At 37.6% G+C, this 26,754-nt stretch overlaps 1 protein-coding gene across 3 annotated transcripts; it reads right to left on the bottom strand.

Moving 5' to 3' along the window:
- Nucleotides 1-599: 599 nt before the first annotated feature.
- On the bottom strand, nt 600-26,754 carry LOC137249470 (uncharacterized). Of its 3 annotated transcripts, XM_067781015.1 has the most exons (6): nt 26,409-26,754; nt 25,463-26,333; nt 17,235-17,828; nt 16,584-17,166; nt 11,590-11,723; nt 600-11,458 (listed from the first exon to the last, which is right to left on the bottom strand). In XM_067781015.1, the coding sequence occupies exons 1-6, from the start codon at nt 26,562-26,564 to the stop codon at nt 11,085-11,087; spliced, it is 2,712 nt and encodes a 903-aa protein (XP_067637116.1). In that variant the 5' UTR covers nt 26,565-26,754; the 3' UTR covers nt 600-11,084. The 3 variants fall into 3 exon arrangements, with proteins under 3 accessions (XP_067637116.1, XP_067637115.1, XP_067637114.1); XM_067781014.1 differs by lacking the exon at nt 11,590-11,723 and having other exon boundaries at nt 16,588-17,166; nt 26,413-26,550; XM_067781013.1 differs by lacking the exon at nt 11,590-11,723 and having other exon boundaries at nt 601-11,458; nt 16,588-17,166.

Below are 26,754 nucleotides of genomic sequence, written 5' to 3'. Positions count from 1 at the left end.
AACAATTACGAGTGTATGTGGGTCTTATTGTGAATGTGTGTGTGTATTCTTAATTTAATAAATATGCTATACTTATGTATAAATACGTAAATAAAATCATATTAAGGTATGTGCTATAGCAATTATTTTTTGATTTATTTTGTTGCTCTAACTTTTTAAAAAACAAATAAAAAAATTTATTTAAAAGCGCTAACTTTAAAAATATATAAATATAAATTAAAAAAAAGAGTTGCAAAAATTATAAATTTTATATTTTTTTCTAAATATCTTTAACTTCAACTCAAAAATAATTTTGAAAAATGAAATGAAAAAAAGTTACTTTAATTTTTAGTATCTTAACAAAAAATGGAAAATATTTTCAAAATTATAAAAAAAAATTTAAGAAAAAAATAAATAAAAAATTCCACATGATATTGAAAATAAAATGTTGATTAAAAAAAATTACTTTTAAAAATAAAAATAATATATTACCAAAAAATATTTTTAAAGAAACAAAAAAATAAATAAATTTTATTTTGAGAAACTATAAAGTTTAAGAAAACAACTAAATTGTATGAAATGTATGAAAACGTTTTAAAATTAAGCAACTCGCTTAATTTGTTTTTGTTTTTCAATTGAAATAGTTTTTTTAAGCGAGCAGAGCTTTGAAACTTAGAGAAAACCCCCAATATAAAAATGAACAATTTTTGTTTTTTAGCATAAGGGGCATTCCATAGTGAAGTGTGGGAGATTTTGCGCTACTTTGACTCAAAATTCAAGTACTTTATTTTTAACAAGTTATAATAGAAGTATGAAAATATTATCACTTAAAGGCGAATACTTTAGCGTAAAAAAAATAGAAGCACATTTCATCTTGTGACGGGTGTGATGGTCAAATTATGTGTGAATAAATTTATACTGACTGCTTCGCTGTAAATACTTATTTCATGTTTGATAAACCAAAGGTGCTTAATAAAAAGGATTCCTAAAGGATGTACATCGGAACGATTTCTCTTGTCAAATTTGGTTTCGAGATAAACCGGTTTCGGCATTGTGCCATGTCGTTGTTGTTATTGTAGCGATAAGGTTGCTCCCCGAAGGCTTTGGGGAGTGTTATCGATGTGATGGTCCTTTGCCGGATACAGAGCCCGTACGCTCCGGTAACACAGCACCATTAAGGTGCTAGCCCGACCATCTCCCTACCCATGGAATTGTGCCATCATCAGTGTCTGTTTTCGTTCTAAAGGGTTAGTTTATCTGCTTCATGGTTTTTAATGCATTAAAAGCCAATGAACTAATTCCTGTGCTTTTTATCCGTGCTGTCTTTTTTGGCGAAATGACCAATAATATAAAATCATGAATAAAAAGTTGAAATCCGGAATTCTTTTTTTTTTTAATTATATTAGGAAATCATGTTTTTTGTACATCAAATTTATATTAAAAAAATTCAAACAAAGAATTTAAAAGATATTTTACAAGTTAAAGTTTTTAAACAAAAATAAAGTGTTTAATAATAAAAAATATGAAAAAAATATAAATAAATAAAATTTTAACAAAATATAGAACCAAAAACATTGACTGTTAACTTGATTTCCCATTGGTAAATTTAATAAAATATAACTAATCAAAAAATTTATTTTATGCTTTAAATGTTTAATTTTAAGACAAATAATTTTATCATTTTATGGCAACATTTTTAAAAAGTTAAATACGAAATTAAAATTTTAAACTAAGAAACTCTATATACAATGTACTCTCTCCTAACGGACACCTCTCTTAAGCGGACACCTCTCATAAACGGACAACTTTTTCAGTACCAAAAAAATCCTTAAGCATTTTTTAAGTTTTTCCCTTTTGAGCGGACAACCCTCCAATAACAGGACGCGGACACTTGCTTTTTACCCCAAAGGGCTTTTTAATTTCCCATAACCGGACAGCTTACAACACTTTTTTTCATTTACTCTTTACCATATTCGTACAGCTGTTGCTTATTCACTAATACGTGCATGGATGTAGGGGAATCCCCTAAATACGAAGAATCTGTTTTCAATACAGTAAAAAACATAAAAATGTATGTATGTACGTAGTTAGTAGCTTCTTGTGTGTGTACGTACGTGAATCACAATGCCTAAAGTAGTGTTGAGTATTAAAGACAATGTTAATGCCATTGAAATTCATAAGAAAGAAAAACAAAGTGTACGAGAGTGGACAAAGAAATGTAAGATCAGCAAAACGCAAGCTGATATCATTATCAAAAACAAAGATCAAATTTTAAGTTTGTGGGACACTGACGTCAACCCGGAGAGAAAAAGGAGTCCGCTGAAGCCCAAAGGCCTTAATATTGATAAATTGTGCTACGAATGGTTTGTGAAGGCTTGAAATAAGAGCATTCCTCTGTCAGTCACACTTATAAGGAGCAAAGCTAAAGAAATTGCAGTGAGACTCAATTACGACGATTTTAGTGCATCATTGAAAAGGTTCAAAAAACGTCACAACATAACTTTCCGTACAATTATTTTGAATACATATTTTGTACACAAAACTTTATTCTTTAATTTATAAACAAATCTTTATGAACCTCCTAACACAGTCTTATTTGTATGTATTAATATTCTTGTTTTGGAAATAAAACTGTTTAAACATTCATCAATAATACTTTTCTCATAAGCGGACAAATTTGGCAGTCTCTTAGGTGTCCGTTTAAGAGAGAGTACACTATATATTTATAGAAAAGAAAAAATCAGCAAGAAACAAATTTTTTCACACATTCCTGTTTAAGAAAAACTAACGCGCCGGCTAAGTAAAATAAAATTAAAAAAATAACAGAAGTTTTTCGGTTGCATTATAACGTATTTGCACTATATTTCTTTAAGTTAAATAATTTTTATATATGGTCTTGGTGTAAATTGTAAACAAAACAATTGAGGTACATAAAATAAATTATAACTGTTGCATAGCGCTACTTTTTCATATTACACTTTAGTTATTATTATTATCGTTTATTATTATTTGTTTTTTATTGTTTAATGGTAATTTAAGCACATGTTTACATTTCGGTTTCCACATTTCTTATTTTGTTTGTTTTCATTTTTCAGACGTTTTTTTCGAGCAATCATTTTTTTTTTTATAAAAAGCAGTTCCATATTATGGGCGGAGAATTTATAACAAAATTGTGTTTGCTTTTATTTTTACAACGCTAAAGTACTAATTACAAAACCCTTATTTATAAAAATACATTTATGAAATTCTATGCGAATATTAAAATTTAGAAAAATATGATAACGCAGCGACAACTATATTTACACTAATTATAAATAAATTATTTATTTTGAAACAAATTTTTTTAAATATTTACAAGCTATTGCCTGAAAATATGTACAAAGCTATTGCCTGAGTGGAATTCGCATGCAAAACAAAAAAATTCCATTATACATATGTATTTGGTGGGCTATGCAATTAAATAAAAAGTTTCGTTCTAGCAATTATGTTTAACAAAAATTTGCAAAAAAGTAGATTAAGATACTAAAAATTTACATTTTACAAATTTACATTCATATACGTACATGCATTATATATGTGCAAATTTTATTAAATATTTAAAAATAATAATAATAATTTTAATCAAAATTCAACAAACTCAAATGTACAAAAATAAATTTATATAAAAAATATATCTTAACATATGTAACTAGTTCATTATTTCTCCACTTTTCCTTTTTTGTATGCGACAAAGAGTAAAGAATTATTGCAAAAAGCGAAAAATTATAAAAAAAAAATCGAAAATATAGTATGAAAAGGGAAAGGGAACATTCATTATATATTTTGGATTTTTTAAACTTTTTTTCTAATCATCATGCTATAAAATAACTCATTGTTGCGCATGGCAATATGTCCAATAAAGGTTGATGACGTTCTACGCGTGCTACGCGTCCCTTATATGGTCGCCAAGCCTAAAATCTACTCACTGGAAGAAGCTACAGGCCTGCCAAAATACTGCTCTGAGAACCGCGACGGGCTGTCTTCTTATGTCCCCAGAACACCATCTACATAATGAGGCGAGAATACTCCCCATTAGGGAGAGAAATGAGATGCTATCCAAACAGTTCCTGTTGAATACCCAGAAACCTGGGCATCCCAACAGACATCTGATTGATGAGCCAACACCGCCCAGGGGCTTAAGGAGTCAACCCCGTAAGCATTATGAGGAAACACGGCAGCTGAGAACTCAGCCGTATGAAGCAAAAAAATATAAGCAGGTCCTCAGTGTACTCCACAAAGAGGCGTCGGACCTTTATGCCAGGAATTGCCCGGTGAATCCAGTACTCAAAGAACAGTACCCAAAACTTGCGGATGAGGAACGCACACTCTCCAGGGAACCGCGAGTCACTCTAGCTCAACTTCGATCTGGATACTGTAACAGGTTAAACCCTTACCTATCCAGAATCAACCCCGACATACAAAATGTATGCCCCGCTTGCAATGTGTCCCCACATGACACCAACCATCTCTTTAATTGTAATGTAGAACCAACGCCTCTTTCACCCCTCACATTATGGTCCACCCCTGTTGAAACAGCAAGTTTCCTTGGACTCCCGTTAGAGGATATTGATGACAATTTGTGATCGGTCGCACCTATTGGATGGGGCGAAGCACTGCTACAACAACAACAACAACACGTTTCTACTCAGTTTTCAAATAATGAAATTGTAGACAAAAAATAGGGCCTCATTCTCTATTACGAAACGAACATTCGTGTCGCCTCAGAGACGAATCGATAGTGTAATTACACTATGTTTAACGATGGTAACATATCATTTGACAGTTGATTTCGCCTTCCAGTTTGTCATAACGTAAGAAACGTAATGACCGAACGGAAAAGATAAAGACTACTATTGATAGACGAAATCATTTGGAGGCAAATCGTTCGTCTGAGCTATCGTTCGCAATTCAGAATGACGCCCATAATTTGTATTATTGTAATAATTCCATATTCTAAAAATGCAAATATCTTAACAGCGTTTTTTTCCAAGAAAAATTGGTTAACCGACTATAGAAAAATCAAGTATTTAAGTTGTATATTCGAAAATTCGAAATTAAATTCGAATAGAAGCCGCATTTATTTTTTATTGGAAAGCCCAAATTTGCTCAAGAGATTAAAGCAAATACCTGATCAGCGATTTTACATCGCACGACGCAAATTGGAAGAGAAGCTCGACTTAAAAATTTTTCGGAGGTTATCGCGCCTTACATTTATAAATACCTTATCAGCTTTTTTTCGTCGTAAAATAGTGTGGGTAAACTAGAGAACAGTCAAACAGTTACAAAATTGTATGCTCGTAAGTTCAAAATTTATTTTCGAAAATTAAAAATTACGTATTTAAAACTCAAGTTTAATTACTATGTGTGTTTTTAATCTCATTTTTACTTATGCTTGATTTTTCCCAGCATATTCGAAAATAGTCTTTTTTTGATTTGACAAATGTATAAATACTGTTTCAGATTTTCGAACGATCATTAAATTTATTTTATTAAAGCCGCATTTTATGCTTTTTATTTGGATTGTAATAGAACTCAATGACTGCCGTTATTGAAACTGAAACCAATAAATATTTCCGTCATCTGTTTTGAGACAAAAACTGATTTTGCTCGTAGGAAATTAAAATCCACCTCGACTCTAACTTTGCTTCCGCAGTTAACTAAGCCATTTTCGAAAATATACATATTCAAGTCTTTTTTGCTTTTAATACGTGCAGGTTTTCCAAAAATGTAATAACGGCGAAATCGGAAATTTGAAGCGGTAATTCATTGCCATACATTTCACTAAAACAATCTCAGTTTCGAGAAAATTTTCATGTAATCCGGAGATTTCAAAATGACTGAGCGAAGACCTTATCAACTTATTCTATTGCAATTATTCTTTCAAGTTTTAATAATTTCATGTTTGCGTCAAAAATGTAAGTGTAAAGATTCGAGGCAAACATTTTGGAACTACAAATCGAAAGACCAAACAAAATTGTAACATTCAAGATGTATGTTCTTCGCTGCACGTTACACTTTAAAGAGTAGTTACTTATTTTTCATAGTACAAATAACATCTTCAAACTGATTGTTCGAAGCGAAGCTTTTATTTGAATAGAGTAAATTTTTACAAGACGGTGCACCACCTAATCACAGGTGGTATCAAAAGACGCGTATCGATCTCCGTTTTAAGAATCTGAAAAATTTTATTTCTGTCGAAAGTTATTCACAAAAAACCATAAAATTACCCCGAGAGGGTCCGAAATATGGGGCCCGATCCATAGTTTTTTTGCATAGAGCACCTTTCTGCGTTGGCGGCCTTCGGCCGCGCTTTCGTTTTCGGATTCTAAATTTCGCTTCGGAGTGAGACGCGTCTTTTGATACCACCTTTGATAATTTTTGATAAAAATTAGGTGGAGCACCGTCTTGTAAAACGTTACCGAAGTTTTCTACACAACTTTTTAGTACACACGTTTTCGGAGCTCTCGCGCATATTTTATAAAATGTTTGTTTTAGAAAAATGAAAAGAATTGGAGAAATTATATTTATACTGGGTCCAAAGTAAAAAAATCTAAAAATTACCAAGATTTTATAGCCTATAAAATTGTAAATTAATCAATTAATGCCTCTATTACGGTTAACAACTCAACTTAGTTGGGTTCTAATTAAAACAACTCAACTTTAAGACAACTCAACTCTTGTTTGGTATTACGAATTACATGGGACTCACGTTCGCATAATTTCACCTATTTTGGCTGCATCCGAACTGCGGCCAGCCTCGTACAACTTCGGAATGTCGCTCCATAAAGTCAAAAAGTTATTCAATGTAATCCTTCGCTTAAACGTTGTTTTTTCTATAAATGTGTACAAAATTGTTGATTATTGTTTGATTAAAAAAGGTTTAACTTCCGGCTTTAAATTTTTTTTTTTTCGGTAACGTTTTATGAGACCGGGCACCATCTAACTCTTATCAAAGGTGGTATCAAAAGACGTGTTTCGATCTCCGTTTTTAGGATTCGAAAGCGGAATTTAAAAATTTTATTTCTGTCGAAAAATATTTACAGAGACCCACAAATTGCCCCGAGAGGGTCCGAAATATGAGGCCCGATACATAGTTTTTTTGCACAGAACATCTTTCTGCGTTGGCGACCTTCGGCGCGATTTGTTAAAAATAGCCCTGGGTGCATCCAACGCTTTTCTGCATTAGTGTGTTCAAAAAAGCTGGCAAAATACAACAACCACATGAAAATTTGAACCGAAATTATATGACAGAAATTAAATTTTTAGTTTTTGTTTTCGGATTCTAAAATCGGAGGTCGTAACGTGTCTTTTGATACCCTCTTTGAAAATTTTTGTTAAAAATTAGGTGCTGAATCCCCTTGTAAAACGTTACCTTTTTTCAAAAGAACTGCAAAATTGTATGAGACAACTGGTAGTAATCAGTTGTGAGATTTTGACGTCTTTGACAACTACACCAACACAAGGTTGTAAACGGTAATGCCACAAAAAGCAAAGAGCATAAATCAACAAGAAACATCACTTAACATGTTTGCTTCGAACCCAAACTACTCGCTGATTTAAGCTGAAGTCATTGGTGCCGTATGTCGTATCGCTGTATCCGTATCCCTAACGTAATCAGCTGTTTATCGTTACGACGGTAAACCAAAACCCAATTGGTTGGCTACGATACGGTTACGACCTTAGCGGCACCAATAATCGATTGCATTGATTCTCATAAGATTGGTCGAATCAGCTGTTATAAGGTTACCGATACGGTTACCGATAAAGCACCAATGTCTCCAGCTTTAGATTGTGGTTACTGGCATTTCCTTTTAAGGCTGTTCGCAAACACACGGCGAAAACCACGGTTGCCACTTCGGACTCTGCTTGGTGCGCTGGTACCTTTTTGTCAATTTTGGTGCTTTTTAAGCAAGTAGCCACGATTTTGATATTTTTGTCTTTTTCACTACCGCACAGATTTAAAAATCGTTCAATCATTTAATTGTACCAGAACAAAGGCAATTCGGGCACATCAAGGAGTAATGTCGGATTTTACAAAAAATAAATTTTGTAGATAGTTGATGAAGTTTTGGTGGTTAGATATTTCGATCGATTAAATTAAAAATGTATTTCAAAATCACGTTTGCCTCTTGGCAATTTTATAAAGATTCCCATTGATGGAGCTCTTATTGGCTCTGGCCAGCGAAAAAATTAATTGAAAAAAAAATTTTGCATTTAGTGCATTCAATCCTGTCACTCTGCAAGAAATATTATTCTGTAAGAAATATTGCCACGATTTTGCTATGCCACAATTTGTATGCTGCCACGACTTTGTTATGAGAAATTATCTCATTAATTCTCATACATCAGATGATGAATAACACTGTGATATTGAAATATTTTGGGTCTTATTTATGTAAATGGGCAAGTTGCCTTTAACTTTTAGCTTTTATTCTTAGTGGCGGCCACCGTGATGTGACGGTAGCGTGCTCCGCCTATCACACCGAAGATCCTGGGTTCACGCCCCGGAAAAAGCAACATCAAAATTTTAGAAATAAGGTTTTTCAATTACAAGAAAATTTTTCTAAGCGGGGTCGCCCCTCTGCAGTGTTTGGCAAGTACCCCGAGTGCATTTCCGCCATGAAAACCTCTCTGTGAAATCTCCCTGCAGATACCGTTCGGAGTCGGCATAAAACAAGTAGGTCCAGTCCCGCCAATTTGTAGGAGGGTATCGCGCCTTACATTTATTTATATTTATTCTTAGCTTTAAAAAAATTTATTTCGCTTCTTTTAGTCTTTAATTTTTGTCCATATAGTTTTTTCCGCAAAAAAGTTCTGGCAACACTGCTCTAGTGTTTTGACATGCGGCGAAAATTTAAATTAAAAGTGGGAAGCAACTGTCAGTAACCACAATCTTTTGTAGCGAGTGTTTGATATCAAAAATACGAACTGACGTCTCTTTGCAAAAAGTTGTAAGACTAGACAACTTCAACCGAAATTTTTTTTGACAGGTTTTGTTGTAATCTATAATACCAAATTCCGAAATTTCAACCCAACCAGAGTTAAGTTGTAAACGGTAATAGAGGCATAATAAAAAATTTAAATCTATAAATCCAATTTTAACATCAAAGGATTTTAAATAAAATTGAATGTCATCATAATTTTTAAAAACAATATTTTAGTTTAAAGCACAGATGGGGTCTTCCAAACCCTAAATTTAAAACATATTTTGGTTTTAAAATTAATATTTTTAAATTGTGCATACAAATCGATGACCATTAGCAATCTTATCAAGAACTTTTTTTTCAGACCAATTCTAAACGAAAATTCCGTGCGAGTTTTTTCCCTTCTCCCATTCCTCGTATTCTAAATAAAAATTCCTTGTGAGTTTTTCCACTTCTCCCTTTCCTCCTATTCTGAACAATGTTCGAAAAAGCGGAAACCGGTTATGGGGGAAAAGTAGGTATTATGAATGTGAGGGAGAGGGAGATTTCTCTGCCATTTGATAGGAGTTTTTTCACTAGTTAAATTAAAGGGAATGCATCAAAATAGTTAAAGGAAATTGGTTATTTTAAGAAAGAACACTTATTTGTACAAATTTGTGCTAAAATATGTATTTACATTCTCCCACAATATTCTCACTGTTAATACAACAACAACAACAACCACAATATTCTTTATTTTAAGTCGAAAAGTATATCATAAGCAACGGAAGAGATCTTCGCATATTTGATGCAGCCATCCAGAAATTGGGCAAGGATTTCTTAAGAAGGCTTAAATAGATTTTGGCATATGGCGAAAGGGGAACTCAACTCGACTTGGCCGCCAGAAAATTGCTTTGCAGAATGAATGCAGGCAACTCCTGCGGATTTGTGTTATCCCGCAGGTCTTCTTCTTATGCTCCTCTGTTGATGTTGCTGTGGCACCAATTCATTACTCATTTCAGTGAATACCACATTACATGCAATAATGTGCATTGTTTATACCTTATTTCTTAATTTCAAACAAATTGGCAACAATAATGAAACTTTACAATTTTTTAAACAAAATAAGAAATGCACAACGAAATTTCAATTGACAAAACAGCTGACTTCGAAAATTCGAAATTCCTATTCCCCAATTATTCTTCTCCCTAGGAGAAAAGAATTGGAGGAGTTTTTCCGCGGGAATAAAAAAATCCGCGAGAACAAAATTCCGCGAGAATATTTAGAATAGGTCTGTTTATAATTTATCTTCTTCATTTAATTCTTTAAAATTCGAACTTATTTGAATGAGCTAATATTTTTACTATAACTTTTAATTTAACAAGCTTCTATTACTTCTTATATTTTTCATTTATAAAGTACTTTTATTTTTGAAAAACTGTCTCATGTTTTATTTAATGATTTGGGAAAAATTTAAACAACGTGACATCAGGACGGACAAGGCGACAGCTGTTTCGATTATACCTTGTAAAGCTCTTCAAAGCCTTTTCTCTCGGGAATGGGATTTGAAACCGCATTCCTATGATGGTTGAAGTGTTATAAACGCATTCAGCCACGTCATGTTTTGCTTCTTCACTTGGCATAGTTATAGTTTTATGCCTCAGTATTTATATAATTCTTAGCTATAAAATAATAATCAATAACTTAAATAATACTAAAAAATATTAAACGAACTCTGTTAATATATATTTGAGCAATTTTGCCTGAGCATATAAAACTTACAAAAAATAAATAAAAAAAAGCTTATAATTCAAAACAATTCCAGTAGAATTTTTAATTATTTTTTTGTGGCGTTACAAAATAAATCTAGCACTAAGCAAATATAAATTCTTTCACAGTCAAAATAAATAAAAATAAAATAATATCTAACAAATTATTCAATATCGCAAATCAATTAAGTTTTTTACATTTTTATGAAATTTTCACTTTATAGTTAGGTTTTTTGTTGCTTTCAATTTGCACAATTTGTAATAAATCTTAAGTAATTTGGAAATGTGGTTGAAATTAATATGGATAATTTAAAGTTGTAGTATGTGGGAAAACATGCATGTAAAGCAATTACGCTAGTTCAAATATTGCGTCTTTATATTGATCAGTAGCCTATCATGTCACTATAATTTCATGTTCAGCATCAAGTAGCGAGCTCATTAAAAAACTTTGATCCATATCATCAACATGTGTTGGAATAAGTGATTTAAAGGTGTTTGGTGTTTGCTCTTGCAATACTACCTGACTAATATTTGGTGTCTGTTGTTGTACTAATTCAACACGAACTTTCTCGTTGACATCAGCAGTGCCATTTTCGAATGGTAACATTATATTATTATTATTATTCATTTGAACGTTGTTATTTATTATAGTCGGTGTAAACAAGGAATTGACTGCTTGTGCATCCTCTGTATTTTGAATTGAGTTAATATTGTTGTTATTCGCTTCTTTGGCTGCAACCTCAGCAGGGTGCATGGTACGCATATGAGCTGTAATAAGGTGAAAAATAGGTATTTTAGCAAAATAAGTAAAAAGTAGTAGAAATTAACATGCATTTATGTGTTTTCTTAATGAGCATATTGTGTATGTGTGAATATGTGTAAGTGATTTCATTACTCACTGGCCAAGCGACTGCGTACAAAGAAGCAGTGACAATATTCACAGGCAATATATTTATGTTTGACAAGCGAATGCTCGTAAGCATTTTGCCTGCTCTTTGCCACATAGCCACAATCAGCAACGGGACAACGTAGGCTACTGTCTGATGCTAAAAGGATAGGGGAGAAAGAACCAGTTTTTATTTGGGGCATGTCAGTTTATTGAAATTTCGAGCTTTGGAGTAGTCAAACTTATGATTTCGCAAAGAATAATGTCGAAAACAAATTCCTTAGAGAAATTTGGAAAATAAATCGTAAAATTCGGAAATAAAGCTCAATAAGTTCTATACTTTTGAAATAAGTTCTATATAAAATGATGAAAACAATTTCGGTTAGATATTTGGAAGTTTCAAAAGGAATAATAAATTTCGAAATTAAAACCCATAATAGTCAAAAAAAAAAATGTTAGGTAGAAATTGTTGTTAAAAAACCGCAAAGTTCTTTCAAAGGTTTAAATCATCTAAAGAACCTCTAAGAAGTTCGATGTTTTGATAATAAAATATTAGTTGGTTTTCTAAAACAAGTTTTCGAAATAAAGCACAGTAACCTCTAATTATAACAAATGTCAACAAAAAAGTTTTGAAAAAATATGTCAGATAAATCCTAACGATACATCTACGTATTACATAAATATCTACGTTTAAAAGGAATAAATAATAGAAATAAATTTCGATAAAGATGTTGTATAAAATAATAAATTACGATACAATCAGCCCTATTCTGCATTTCGACTTGGATTGGAATTTTTTCGATTTGGCAATTTTGGTATTCTGTGTTCCAATCTCTTTCGATCCAACTTCGAATCGTTCGATTTTGTGTATTCTGCATTTCGATCGTAGTTCCGTTTTTCTAAGTTGCAAATTAGTTGGCGGAAAAATATTTTCTTTTTATTTTTTTATTAATTTATAACAGAATTTTAACAAAAATGTAAGTAAAACTTGTTAAGAAATGTAGAAGGCTTGATGATGATTGTTTTTTATATGTTTCCAGGTCAAAAACAACATTTCGATGTCAAAGTCCTTGGACGTATTTGCCCCGCAAAAGTATCTAACACATACTTGAAAGCATCCTTGTTAAGTCGAGATTTTTTTTTGAACGTAAATAAGAAAATAAGTCATTAAACTTTACCACGTTTAAGTTCAATTTCTTACAATTCGTCACTCATCTCAAATGGATTACACAAATCTCGCAATATTTGCCTTTGCCTGGCCATTTTCGTATGCGATGCTTTCCAACTCCATAAATATTGCCGCGGCTATTGATTCCATTATAATAGACAGCTATAATTTGTGTCTGTTCGTTGGGTCCAGTTTTATGCCAAAGCAAGCTGCCGGCGTAGAGGAAGGTGAAGCGAAAACGTAAACAATCCTTGCGGAAAGAATAAATAAACCTTTATAAAGTATTTTGGGCCAGTGCAATGAAATTAGCATCCATAAAATTCAGAAAATGTTAACTATATTCGTGCAGGAATCCGTTTTAACAAAACTTGGTGGCCACGGCAGGGAATTGGCCAAAAAAGGACAAAAACACACTTACAATTATGAAAGCACTTCACTCTAAAAAATATAACACTGCGGCAGTATATTCTATTGCTTTTTTTTTTTGTACAAAATGGCGTGGATAATAAAAAATAAACGTTTTTCAGTGTTTTTTACAAATTTTCTTTAATTTATTTTGTTCCAATGTTCACACATTCCGTACCAACAGCTGATTTCGAAAAATCATTTGCTCTTCCTCTTCTCGTTACGATTCCGTGGTAATGCAGAATACCCAACTTCGATTAAAGCGGAGCGTATAACGGGAACGTAATCGAAATGCAGAATAGGGGTGAATAAATAAACTTCGAAAAAATCTACATAAACACCAACACAAAAATCTTTTGATTCACCATAACCATAAATCTACTTAAATAAAAAAAAGCTTCCAAAGAAAAAATATATCCAGTATATCTTCAGTCATATTAGTTATGATATGCTTTTTGAATGCCATAATAAAAAATAAAAAAAACAGGTTACAATTTCCTTCGCCTGTTGTTGTTGTTGTAGCGATAAGGACACTCCCGAAGGCCTTGGAGAGTGTCCTTTGCCGGATGCAGATCCGGTGCGTTCCGGTACCTAGCCCGACCATCTCGGGAACGATTTCCTTCGCCTCGTTTCCAGCGCTTATGGAATTTCGAAAATCGGAATCTTTATAATTAACACTGCCCGAATGTAATCTTCTTATCTTGATTTGGAAATTTACTATTTTAACATAGGCAGATATCTCGTTTTTTAGTAATTCACAATAATTTAAGTTTTCGAAGTTTTTCATACCGATTTGGAAAACTTCGCGATGTGCAATTTGTTTTTATACAATTTAAACAACTTTACTTTACTCCAAATTTTCGTGAATTAATTCAAATATTAAGTTTTTTAAGCAATATATATAACGTTAGCTTAATGTGAAAATGTGCTAAGTCACTTTTTTTGAAAAATTGTATTTTAATGCAGTTTTAAAACTGAATTCAAAATACATCGATCACGAAAAAAAAATATTGAAATTTTTCATTTTTACGTACTGTGGGAAATGATGTGTAAACGTGCTAAGTCGTCAGCTATTAAAAAAAATGTGCTAAGTCAACCTGTCAATAATATCAATCTGAATTACTAGTAATTTCTTTGTGCGCACATTTTATTAATTTATTTAATTCATTCAGTCTAAAAGTACATACTTTGTTGTTGTTGTTGTATTAACATAAAGACACTCCCCGAAGGCTTTGGAGAGTGTTACCGATGTTGATGGCCCTTTGTCGGATATAGATCCGGTATGTTCCGGTAACAAAGCACTATTAAGGTACTACTAGCTCGACCATCTCGGGAACGATTTATATGACCACATTAAACTTTCTAGGCCATAGCGCCCTTCGTACCCTCTAGTTCCATGAGGAATTTAGAGTCGCCAGAGCGTCAATGAAACAGAATTCGCCACGGTTAGGTGAGTTGCCAATTGGGTTGGAGAAGCTATATATTGTGCTTGCAACCCCTTGAAATTGGATTTACCCAATTGAGACATGCCTTTTGTGTATGATAAATGCTTTGCGCTGACTATAATCTACTTCAATTCTTACATGTGGATAACTACATGCTTTCTTAAAGACTAGTTAGAAATAGAAAACAATTCAAGCTTAAACTTATATAAGCTGTTATTAAAATTAATAACACTACTGAATCGATTTGCTAGATGTATAGTCCTAGTTATAGGTTTATTCATATCATAATTCGTTTTATGAGTTATTTCGATAAATAATCTATTTTGCCGAAGATCACGCAGTGGAATATATGGAATGAACAAAGTAGATAAATCAGAGCAATTTATGCTCAAGTTTATTACATTATAGGCAAGAATGAGTGAGATAAAAGTTCTTCTGTCATAAAAAGCATGAAGACCAAGCAATTTGTGACTGCTGGTATATGATGGGAGGCCGTCTGGCCAGTGAAGCATTCGTAAAGTAATTTTTGTAAAAAAATTTTGAACTTTCTCAATTTTATAGGAGTTAGATTCAGAAAGGATTCCATATTATTGACAATATTCAAGACCACTTCTGATCAAGGATATATAAAGTGCCTTTAACGTCATAGGGTCCTTAAAGTCACTGGTGTCACGTCTACTGAACCCAACCATTGCAAAAAATTTTGAAACAACGACATCAATGTGACTAGAAAAAGAGAGTTTGGAAACAAAAATTACAATGAAGTCTTTACTCTCTTGACAACGATAAAGAGATTTAGCATTTAGTTTGTAGATAAAGTATGCGGCAGTTGTCTTTATGGAATAAGTCTGCGCACCATCCGGCAAAAGAGCTCAGATCAGAACCGTTAGAAATAAAATAAATAAATAAATGTAAGGCGCGATAACCTCCGAAGAGATTTTAGGCGAGCTTCTCTTCCAATTTACGTCGTGTTCCTTTTTTTTTAATTTTTCCTACAAATTGGCGGGACGGGACCTACTTGTTTTATGCCGACTCCGAACGGCATCTGCGAGACAGATGAGTTTTCACTGAGCTTTTCATGGCAGAAATACACTCGGAGTTCTTGCCAAACACTGCCGAGGGGCGACCCCGCTTATAAAAACTTTCTTCTTATTGAAAAATATTATTTCTAAAATTTTGATGTTGCTTTGCCCGGGGTGTGAACCCAGGGCATTCGGTGTGGTAGGCCGAGTACGCTACCATCACACCACGGTGGTCGCCAATAGTTAGACAAATAAATAGTATTTTTTGTGAAATATATAGTTTTGGTGTTATATTTCAATCATTAAAGGGGAGGAGTGATGGGGAAACATATTGAGTAAAATGTGCTGTGCTAAGTCAGGAAAAAAAATTAGTTTTGAGTGAGGAAATTGTGCTAAGTCATAAAACAGCTGCTGGGTTAGCATACATGATTTTTATTTATCTTTTTCAAAGCTTCTACACTCAAAAGTATTGCAACTAAGGTATCCTCATTCACAGTTTTGAAAAAAAAAGGTTATTTCAAAAATTATTCATTTTTTTTCGTCTCCTGTAAAATTCGTAAAAAGTGACTTAGCACATTTTCACATTAAGCTCACGATAATTTAATCAAATCAATCTAAAGTTTCGAGTTTCCGAAATATATTTCGTTTTTGAAATTCCTGATATGAGTTCCGAAATACGTTGTAAAGTTTTCTTCAATTTCAAGCATTTCGAAATCGTCTCTCTTTGGCAGTTTTCCATATAAATAATAAAAAAAAACTCAACACCTTAACTTGTTGTTAACTGGATAAACCGCTGAACGTGTTTTTAATTTAAATATATACAATGTTTACTCTAGAATTCAGCGCTGGAATATGTGAACAGTAATGTCTTAAATGAAGTTGAAATGTAAGTGCTAAAACAAATAAAAATTCTTTTCATGCTAATACAAATTATTGTATTTACAACGCAATTCCATTGAAATTATACTTACATTGTTGTACCTCCTCGGCATGCTTTCGCACGTGTGCTTGTAATTCGCGCATATAAAAGAAACGTTTGTTACACTGATCACATTTGAGGTAGCGTGGTCTGGAGTGCACGTCGGCAATGTGACGCTGCAGCTCGGTTGAATTCTGAAAACTTTTCACACACTCATTACAATTAAATGGTGGCGAATCATGTGTTCTCATATGTTTCTCAAGTGTCGCTTGTGTTGAAAAACGTTTATTACAATGCTGGCAAGCATGCAGACGTGGGCGACGTGTCTGTTTTGAACGATCCTGTACTGTTGGAAGCTCACGCACAGTTTCCATACAACGACCATTCTCATCACGTGGACGTTGTATATGTATGCGTAGCTTGTGTAATGAACTGAACATACAGCCACAATTTGTACAAGAAGCTGCATTATAATTACCGCCACTCAATCTTTCCGGATGTAAGTGCTGGGTGTGGCGACTAAGAAATGCCATACTGAGGAAACCTTTCATACAATATTCGCAACGTACTGGTAGATCGCCATTATGTGACTGATAGTTATGACGACGCATTTCATACTCATTTGCAAATACTGCAGAGATATACATTTTTTAATTAATTAAGATTCATTACTTTAAAATAAGCCTGACATTCACATACCTTCTTGGCACTGTTTACATTTTATACCGTAACTTGAACGTTTACGATGCATACGCTCGTGGGCTTGTAAATTTGCGCGACGTACAAATACGCGGTCACATTCGCTACACTTAAATTGTGTAGGTTTAGTATGATTGCGTTGATGTGCATGAAAACGACTTAAAGACGTACCGTAGAGCCATTTATCACACGTTTTACATTGCCAATCATCCACAAACTGGCAGCTAACTTCATGTAACTCTTTGGGTGTGCGCAAAGTCATTTTACAGTATTTGCATTGTTCTGTTTTCGCTGCAGCTGGATGCTGTAGGGGTACATGATAATTGCGTTGCTTAGCCGAATTGTATTTTTGTGAACAATATGGGCATGTATAAGGTAAATTTGGATCGTGTACATCGAAGAAGTGTTGTGATAACGCATCAGAGTTATCGAAAATTAGATGTGCAATAGAACCTGAGTTTGGACAATAACAATATTGACAGGCCAATGGATTGCCTGAAATGCGTGTTGGTACTCCTTCATCAGCATCTGGTTCTAAATCATCTAAGTCACCGCTGGGTTCACTAGGATCGGAGCATGAAATGTAATCCATATCTGTTGGGTGAAAAAATTGGTGATAATCAAATTAATTTTAAAGAATCTTTGAAATACAATTTTATTAAGTACGCGAGGGTACCAGCCATCGTCGATCTAAACATAGGAAGCGCAAAAGCATATAACCAAAGAAGTTTGAATCTCATCTAGGACGCAAACACAGTTATTCAACCGCAAACGGGGTTAATAAAAGCTCTATAGGGCGGCAAAAGTATGTGGCCAACGGTGTTTGAATCGCGAATAGGCGGCAAGCTATAGAGCTAATAAAAATTATAACAATTGGTCTTAAGTGATCTACACACCGCGGAATTTCGCTTCCCAAGGCAGTCGGTTCTATGTACCGGAGCGATTTGGGATTTTACCGACCAAGGACTGTCATTTCAGTGTGACCCCATCTAATTTGTTTCGTCCCTCCCACAAATTGTCATCCTCCCAGCAGCTCCTTGCAGCAGGACTGCTCCATATTCTCTTACTCCGGGAAGGCATCGAATCCAATCCGGGTCCGTCTCCTGACCCCGGTCCTGAGAAATGGTTTTGCTGCATCTGCCGGAGAAGAATCTTTTTAGGACGGTCATACTCTGTTCAGTGTGTCTCGCGCAAGGGGTGGTTGCATCGGACAGGTTGTTCTGGGCTTGATCCCAAAACCCGACGTCCACGTAGATAGATAGATAGTTATTTGAGGATCGCACTGCGACCATTGGTCTATTGTGCCCTCATCTGCTTCACAACACCTCATCCAAGCCGACATCTCTGATGAACCCTAGCAGTTCACCTGGCTTGAGGGATTTGATGTGAGTATGCTCTGGCCATGGTGAGCCCATAAACTTAGCTCTACGTCTTGAGATTGCATCGCACTCCAGGAGGACATGGTCCGCCGTCTCCGCTGATCTGTCACAAAATCGGCATGTGTTGTTTGATATTATACCCAGCTTTTGCATGTGGCTGTTCAGTCTGCAGTGTCCTGTAAGAATTGCTGTTAGAGTTCTTAGGTTGTTTTTCGAGAGGCCTATAAATGCCCTGTATCGAGTTGTGCAATAACCCCCTAACAGTAGCTTAGATTGTCTTAGGCCTGGCATATTACGCCAGTGTTCTTCCCTCTTTTCCTTTTCTTCTGCCAATAGATGCCCCCTAATTTCCTGCGGGCCCACTGGCAGGAACGGCTCAGGACCAATAGGTCGTACCGTTGCTGCCTCTCTGGCCAGGCTGTCCGCCTGCTCGTTTCCCTCGACTCCCCTGTGGCCTGGAACCCAGGCCAACAGTAATTCATTGTGTGCTCCTAGTTGGTTCAGCTTTTCCACACACTCAAGGACTAGCGCTGATTTTATTTCAAATGCTGAGATGGCCTTGAGGGCGGCCTGGCTGTCACTGAGTATGGCAATTTTCTCATTGGAGTATTTTCGCTGAAGGTTCAGGTCCGCGCACTGGCTTATGGCAAATACCTCTGCTTGAAAAATGCTCGGGTATGCTCCCAGGGGTATTGATATTTTGGCTCTGGGTCCAAAGACTCCAGATCCAATCCCCTCTGGGGTCTTCGAGCCATCGGTATACCATACTATACTGTTTAGCTGCTGAATGCTCTCAATTCTGCTTTCTTCCCACGTACCCTTGTCTCCCAGTTCTACTTTATATCTTTTCTCATATACTATGTGCCTGAGGATATCATCCCTCGGGAGTTGAGAGATTGGGATCTTCTCTCTCAATTCCTCTATGTTCCGGGACGATATGACTTTACCTTTGCCCGAGCCCTCCTTAACGATATTAAGGAGGGCTCGCTTGGCTGATTGCTCTATCGATATATGCAGCGGGGTCAGATCGAGGATAGCCTCCAGCGCTGTTGTGGGGCATGTGCGCATAGCTCCCGTGATGCACACACATGCCAGTCGCTGAAGTTTTGACAGTGCTTGCCTCGTCGTCGCCCGAGTTGTTCCCGATGCCCAGGCTATTGAGCCATATGTTATCATAGGTTTTACTATCATGGTATACATCCATCTTAGCACGTGTGGGCTACAGCCCCATGATTTGCCTGCTAGACGTTTGCATACCATGATGGACCTCGTGGCCCTAGTCTTCATGGAGTCGAAGTGTTGTCTCCATAAGAGCTTGGTGTCAAAAATGATCCCCAAGTATTTCACTGCGGTTCCATATTCTAGTTCCACGCCATCTATTGTTATTGCTCTCAGGGCTGGTAGGACCCTTCTTCTGGTGAAGGGGATGATGGTAGTCTTAGATGGGTTGATGTTAAGGCCCACATTGGCGCACCACTCCCTTGTAATGTTCAATGCTCTTTGTATTATGTCACAGAGCGTACTCTCGAATTTACCCCTCGCAATTATGACGATGTCGTCAGCATATCCTTGGCATCTTATGCCACTGTCTGATAGCCTTTGCAGGAGTTCATCCACTACTAGGCTCCACAAAAGGGGTGACAGGACACCTCCCTGGGGGCACCCTCTCGTGGTAATAACCTTGACTGCGCTGCTGCCTACTTGAGCTTCAGCGATTCTTGTACGGAGTAGACTGTCAATCCATCTCTGGATAGGCAACTGAACTCCTCTTCTCTGCAGTGCTATGTTTACGCTTTCGTGAGATGTGTTGTCAAAGGCACCCTCAATATCAAGGAAAGCGCAAAGCACTGTTTCCCCTGTTTCGAACGCCCTCTGTATTTCAGACGTTAACTGGTACAGAGCTGTGTCCGTGGACCTACCCGCTCTGTAGGCATGCTGGCTATAATGTAAGGGCCAGCTCTTGAGGGCGTTCGACCTGATTTCTTGGTCTATTATCTTTTCCATTGCCTTCAAGACAAAGGAGGTTAGACTTATTGGTCTGAAGGACTTTGCTTGTGAATAGTCCTTTTTACCTACTTTTGGTATAAATACCACTCTTGCTCTTCTCCACATCATGGGTATATATCCCAGTGCCAGGCTATCTCTCATGATTCTGGCGAGATGTGGGATGATCTGTGTCCCTTGCTGCATTAGCGCCGGGTAGATGCCATCCACCCCCGGAGATTTGTATTTCTCAAAAGATTCCACTGCCCATCTGACTCTGGCCTCACAAAAGAGGGAGTTGGCTAGTTGCCAGTCTGATGGGGTTGGTTTAACTCTGGGGAACACAGGTTCCGGTACTTGCGGGGAGGCCTCAGGAAAATGCGCTTGCAGCAAGGCCTTAGCTCGCTCTTCCACCGTTTCGGTATAGGTACCGTCTGGGAGCCTAATTGCTAGGTCTGTCTGTCTCTGCTCTTTGGCTAGGGCCTTGTGTAGCCTTGCCGCTGCAGGCGTGCTGGAAATTCCCTCACAGAAATTCCTAAAACTTTCCATTTTTGCTTTTCTTATCTCCTTATTGTACTTAGTTAGATTTTGGGTGTATTCCTCCCAGTTGCCGGTTCTCCTTGCCTCGTTCTCTCGTCCACGTAACTTTTATAAATCTTTTGTGGCTCCTTCCTGTTCACGCCCAAGGGCGTCCCGTAGTCTACGCCTAAGCGCCCCCCACTACCTTCCAGCAGCCCCGCTGCTCAGCAAGCCACAACAAGTACCCGCTGCTGCTCGCGCCCCACGGCGCCAACAACTCAAACAGCTGATACCACTCATAACTACTACCTTCGTAGTAGAGTTGGTAGCAATGCTGAGCATCAGCCCCTGCCCCCGTCTTCTCACCCCACTCTTTTCCGGCAGCAATCGTGCAGGTCAGGGAAACAGACTCTTAGTCCCTACCTCCGTTTGCACCGTCTGCCAGCACAGAACGGGCGACATCCGCCCAATGCAGCTCCTGCCCTAGGTGGTGCCACTTTCCTAGATGTTCTAGTCTCCGCGACGGCAACCCCCCGAAGGGTTTCATCGCGCCATGTAGCCAGGTCGCAAACCCAAATAATCCGGGTACCCCAATGCTTGCCCAAGGACGCCTAGTCCCAAGGCCACAACAGCAATTGCGTCCTGGCCTTACACAACCCAGGCGTAGTCACCCGTCACTTACCCCCAGAGTGGCGGCGTCTCCCCTTATGCACTTCAGAATTCTGCAGTTAAACTGTAATGGACTAACTGGGAAGATTACGGAGAAAGTCGATTTCATGAGCGGCACAGCATCCGCATTGCTGCGATTCAAGAGACTAAACTCACAGCAAGATCTACATTGCAGACCTGCTCTGGGTATAATGTCAACAGGAAAGACCGCGAGAGCGGAAATGGAGGCGGTCTCGCGTTTATCATACACCACTCTGTGTAATATCATATATTTGATCCTGGCATCGACCGCAGGGACAATGTCTTAGAACGTCAAGGCCTATCTGTCCGGTCAGGCGATGCAAACCTAGAAATCATCAACATCTACAGCCCTCCTGCCACCTGTTGCCCCAGTGGATACCGCCCTAATATCAGGGCCTTACTCACTGGCAACAATCGCATTATCTTAGGCGATTTCAATGCCCATCATGATCTATGGCATTCAAACTTGCGGGCGGACAGTAGGGGTGAGATGTTGGCCGATCAAATAGAAGAAACGACATTCTGCACAATAAAAGGAGACGCCCCCACACGTATGGTAGGAAACTGTCACAGCTCGCCAGATATCTCAATCGTGAGCGCAGAACTCGTAAACTGCGTCAACTGGCAGCCGATGGTAACATTGGCATCCGACCACCTGCCCATATTTATTTCGCCTGAGCGTACCGCCGACTTCATCGTCACTGAAAAACGCACTTTCATAAACTTCAAAAAAGGAAAGTGGGACGAATATAAATCCTTTACAGACAACCGCTTTGCTGCCCTCCCTATCCCGACTAATGCCCGCCAAGGGGAGCGTGCCTTCCGTAAGGTCATTGAATCCGCCTCGGCACATTTCATTCCCGCCGGGAGAATTCCCGAAATCCGGCCCACTTCCCGGCGGAGGCCGCAAACTTAGCGAGAGAACGTGGCCTTATAAGACAGCTTGATCCAGGCGACCCCCAAATAAGGGATATAAACCAACGCATCAGATTGCTTGTGGATGAACACAAGCGGGCGAAATGGGAGGAGCACCTAAGAGGTTGTAACCTCTCTACCGGTGTGGGTAAACTTTGGTCCACCGTAAAGTCCCTATCGAATCCGACTAAGCACAAAGACAAAGTTTCCATCGCCTTTGGCGACAAAGTGCTGTCGGACGCGAAAAAATGCGCGAGCACTTTCTGCCGACAATATATAATGCATCCTACGGTCGACAAAGATATACGGAGAGCCAATAGACACGCACATAAACACAAATTCAGCGCGTCACCAATCACCATCACCGCTAAAGAGGTTGAGGACGCCATCGGTCGTGCTAAACCATCCAAAGCAGTGGGCCCAGACGGCATAGCCATGCCGATGCTTAAAAGCCTAGGGAAAGAGGATTTCAAATATTTAGCGCATGTCTTCAACCTGTCTCTTTCCACCTTTGTTATACCTGAGAAATGGAAAATGGCCAAGGTGGTCCCGCTACTAAAGCCTGGGAAACCAGCTAACATAGGTGAGTCGTATCGTCCGATATCTCTCCTATCGCCAGTGGCAAAGACGCTTGAAGCCATTTTGCTCCCTTATTTCCAAGCAAATTTGCAGCAAGCCCCTCATCAGCATGGCTTCAGAAAACTCCATAGCACTACCACCGCGCTAAACGCCATTAGCACCCAGATAAATTGCGGTTTAAATCAATACCCCCACCATAGAACGGTACTCGTAGCGCTAGACCTATCAAAAGCTTTTGATACGGTCAATCATGGCTCGTTACTGCAAGACCTGGAAGGGTCCACCCTTCCCCCATGTCTTAAAAGGTGGACGGCAAATTATCTGGGTGGTCGGCGGCATCGGTGCAATTTAGAAACGAAACATCAAAACCAAGTAGAATTATACAAGGGTGCCACAGGGTGGTGTCCTATCCCCACTTTTGTTTAATTTCTACATATCTAAGCTACCTTCACCACCGGAAGGGGTCACAATCGTTTCCTACGCCGATGACTGCACAATAATGGCCACAGGCCCAGGCCCAAAGATCGATGCGCTATGCAATAAAATAAACGGCTACCTCCCTGATCTCTCCAGTTTTTTTCGCCTCGCGAAACCTGGCATTATCACCGACTAAATCTTCCGCGACCTTATTTACAACATGGACGTCCCAAATGTCGACCATTTTGAACATCCACGTCGATGGCACTACGCTACAGACTGTCCTACAGCCCAAAATCCTGGGCGTGACGTTTGATCAGGATCTACATTTTGGTGAGCACGCAGCCGCAATTGTTCCGAGAATTCAGAGCCGTAACAAAATCCTCAAATCCCTCGCTGGCAGTACTTGGGGAAAAGATAAAGAAACGCTCATGACTACATACAAAGCAATTAGCCAGCCGATTACGTGCTACGCGTCACCCATATGGTCGCCAAGCCTAAAAATCACCCACTGGAAGCAACTACAGGCCTGCCAAAATACTGCTCTCAGAATCGCCACGGGCTGTCTTCTTATGTCCCCAGAACACCATCTGAATAATGAGGCGAGAATACTCCCCATCAGGGAAAATGAGATGCTGACCAAACAGTTCCTGTTGAATACCCAGAAACCTGGGCATCCCAACAGACATCTGATTGATGAACCAGCACCGCCTAGGGGCTTAAGGAGTCATCTCCGTAAGCATTTTGAGGAAATACGGCACCTGAGAATCCAGCCGTATGAAGTGAAAAAATCAAGCAGGTCCTTGGTGAACTCCATAAACAGGCGTCGGACCTTTTTGCCGGGAACTGCCCGGTGAATCCAGTACTTAACGAAAATTACCCAAAACTTGCGGAAGAGGAACGCATACTCCCCAGGGAAACGCGTGTTACTCTTGCTCAACTTCGTTCTGGATACTGTAACAGGTTAAACTCTTACCTATCCAGAATCAACCCCGACATACAAAATGTATGCCCCGCTTGCAATGTGTCCCCACATGACACCAACCATCTCTTCAATTGTAATGTTATGGTCCACCCCTGTTGAAACGGCAAGTTTCCTTGGACTCCCGTTAGAGGATATTGATGATAATTTGTGATCGGTCGCGGCTATTAGGTGGGGCGAGCATTGCTACAACAACAACAACAACGCGGAATTTCATAGATATTCCTTTTTGCAAAGCTCGTCAGGTCAAAATCTCTCTACAATTATTTGTTCACTTCCTAGGAGCATTAACAAAAACAGGATAAACAACTTTAATCCTTTAATAACTTTTTCAATCCTTGAAAACTGTTAAAGTAATTCTGTAGAATATATTGTGTCAAAACGTACAATAAAAACAACCTTGCTGTTGTAGCGATAAAGGCAACAATCAATCTTCTACTTTGTTTTAGGTCATGTTAAATGCGATCTGTTTCATGAATGAACAGAGTAATTTAACATGAAAGAAAGGCAGAGTATTGGTAGTAAGGTTCAAATATTCAGGACTTTTTGCAAAAAAAGAAATATCAAAAACGAGGCAATCTTTCCCAAGACTCTCTGCCGGTTTTACATTCTTTAAGGCCTCGGATTATAGCCGACCATGTTCTATTGTTTTATTATTACACGAGTTCGACCATTTAAGAAAAAGAGAGCCGACCACACACCTCCACCATTAGCAAATAACTCAAAATTTTCATATATTTATACTCATTCTGACATGTTCTCACCTTCTTCGAAATCCTCTATGGACGAAACACTTTGCTGTAAATCCTCCTCAAACACTTCATCTGCTTGATTTTTTTCTTCAAACACTTCATGTTGTACTACAGTTTTCTGGACTGCATTTGATTTCGAATTTTTTTGTATAACGCTACCTTGTAACATATCTTCCAAATCTATATCGGTTTTATCGTTTTTATCGACTATTCCATTTGTATTTATTGTGGTGACATTTGGTACTAAAGTTACTGGTTTTGTATTTCTTGTTGTTACCAATGTTACTGGATCTGTATTCTTTGATGGTATTGCTGTAATAGGAGCCTGCTGCCCATTATAAATATTTTGTATGAAAGGTGCAGCTGTAAATTGCAAAACATTTGTCTCTTCTGTTTTTGTATCCATAATAGCATGTGTAGTTATAGCATTGCCGCCGCTAGTATCTAATAGAGAATTATTTTGTATTGACGTATAATCCTGCGTCAACAAAGATAATGTTTCTGCTACACTAGCAGGCAGTTGCATGCTATCTAAACTGGCTATGACGTCAGCGCTAGTTGTTGTTGGTGGTTGTAAACAATCCAAAGTGGCCATTAATTCAGCGCTTGTTACTGGAATATCAATTTTGATACCATTCAACAATGCATTTTGATTTGTTAGATTTGCTACGTGGTTTGGGTTTTCATGTTGCGACAGCACTGCAATTGATTTGCTGTTGACGTCAACTGAGCTTGCTGCACTGACTGACAAACCAACGCCCACAAATTGTTGTAAAAGTTTTTGTTGCCCCAAAACGCATTGCTGATGGAATCCTTGCATATTACAGAATTGATTAAAACAATTAGCACAAATGCGTTGTGGTAGACCATCGTTTACTCTTATCTACAAAGAAGACCCAACAAATTTACAACATAATGTGAAATGAAAAAGAAACTCAATTTGGAAGAAAAAACTTACATACAACTGCCAGGCGTTTATTTGTGTATGCAAAAACTGCAATTGTTCCTCAAGTCCAGCTATGGGCTCGAACAGATGTACGAATTCCACTTCGGCACCGGTAACATAGAAATTTGCGCATAGGCGACACGCTTCTACGTGGGCAACTTGTTCCATAGTTAGCAGCCCGTTTGTCAAACAAACTTACGTTTGCTCGCTCAGTATAATGTATTGCACTTATTTAAACAATTATATTATAATTTTCACAATAACAAGATTAAAATCCGGTTACGAAAAAAACACACTACACCGCGTCTGCGAGTTTTCCGTTTTTTCCTGAATGAAATGTTGAATAAAATTTACAGCT

This window comes from Eurosta solidaginis, chromosome 4, assembly GCF_040869045.1.
Source record: "Eurosta solidaginis isolate ZX-2024a chromosome 4, ASM4086904v1, whole genome shotgun sequence".
NCBI classification, from domain to species: domain Eukaryota; kingdom Metazoa; phylum Arthropoda; class Insecta; order Diptera; family Tephritidae; genus Eurosta; species Eurosta solidaginis.
The sequence above is the reverse complement of the archived record's forward strand: the minus strand, read 5'-3'. Positions and strand labels throughout refer to the sequence as shown.

Coding starts and splice junctions, on each gene's coding strand:
- LOC137249470 (XM_067781015.1), bottom strand. CDS start 26,564: ATGGAACAAGTTGCCCACGTAGAAGCGTGTCGCCTATGCGCAAATTTC. Junction 17,829..25,462: donor CATAGAGGATTTCGAAGAAG/GTGAGAACATGT, acceptor TTCACCCAACAG/ATATGGATTACATTTCATGC. Junction 11,459..11,589: donor TGTACGCAGTCGCTTGGCCA/GTGAGTAATGAA, acceptor ACCTTATTACAG/CTCATATGCGTACCATGCAC.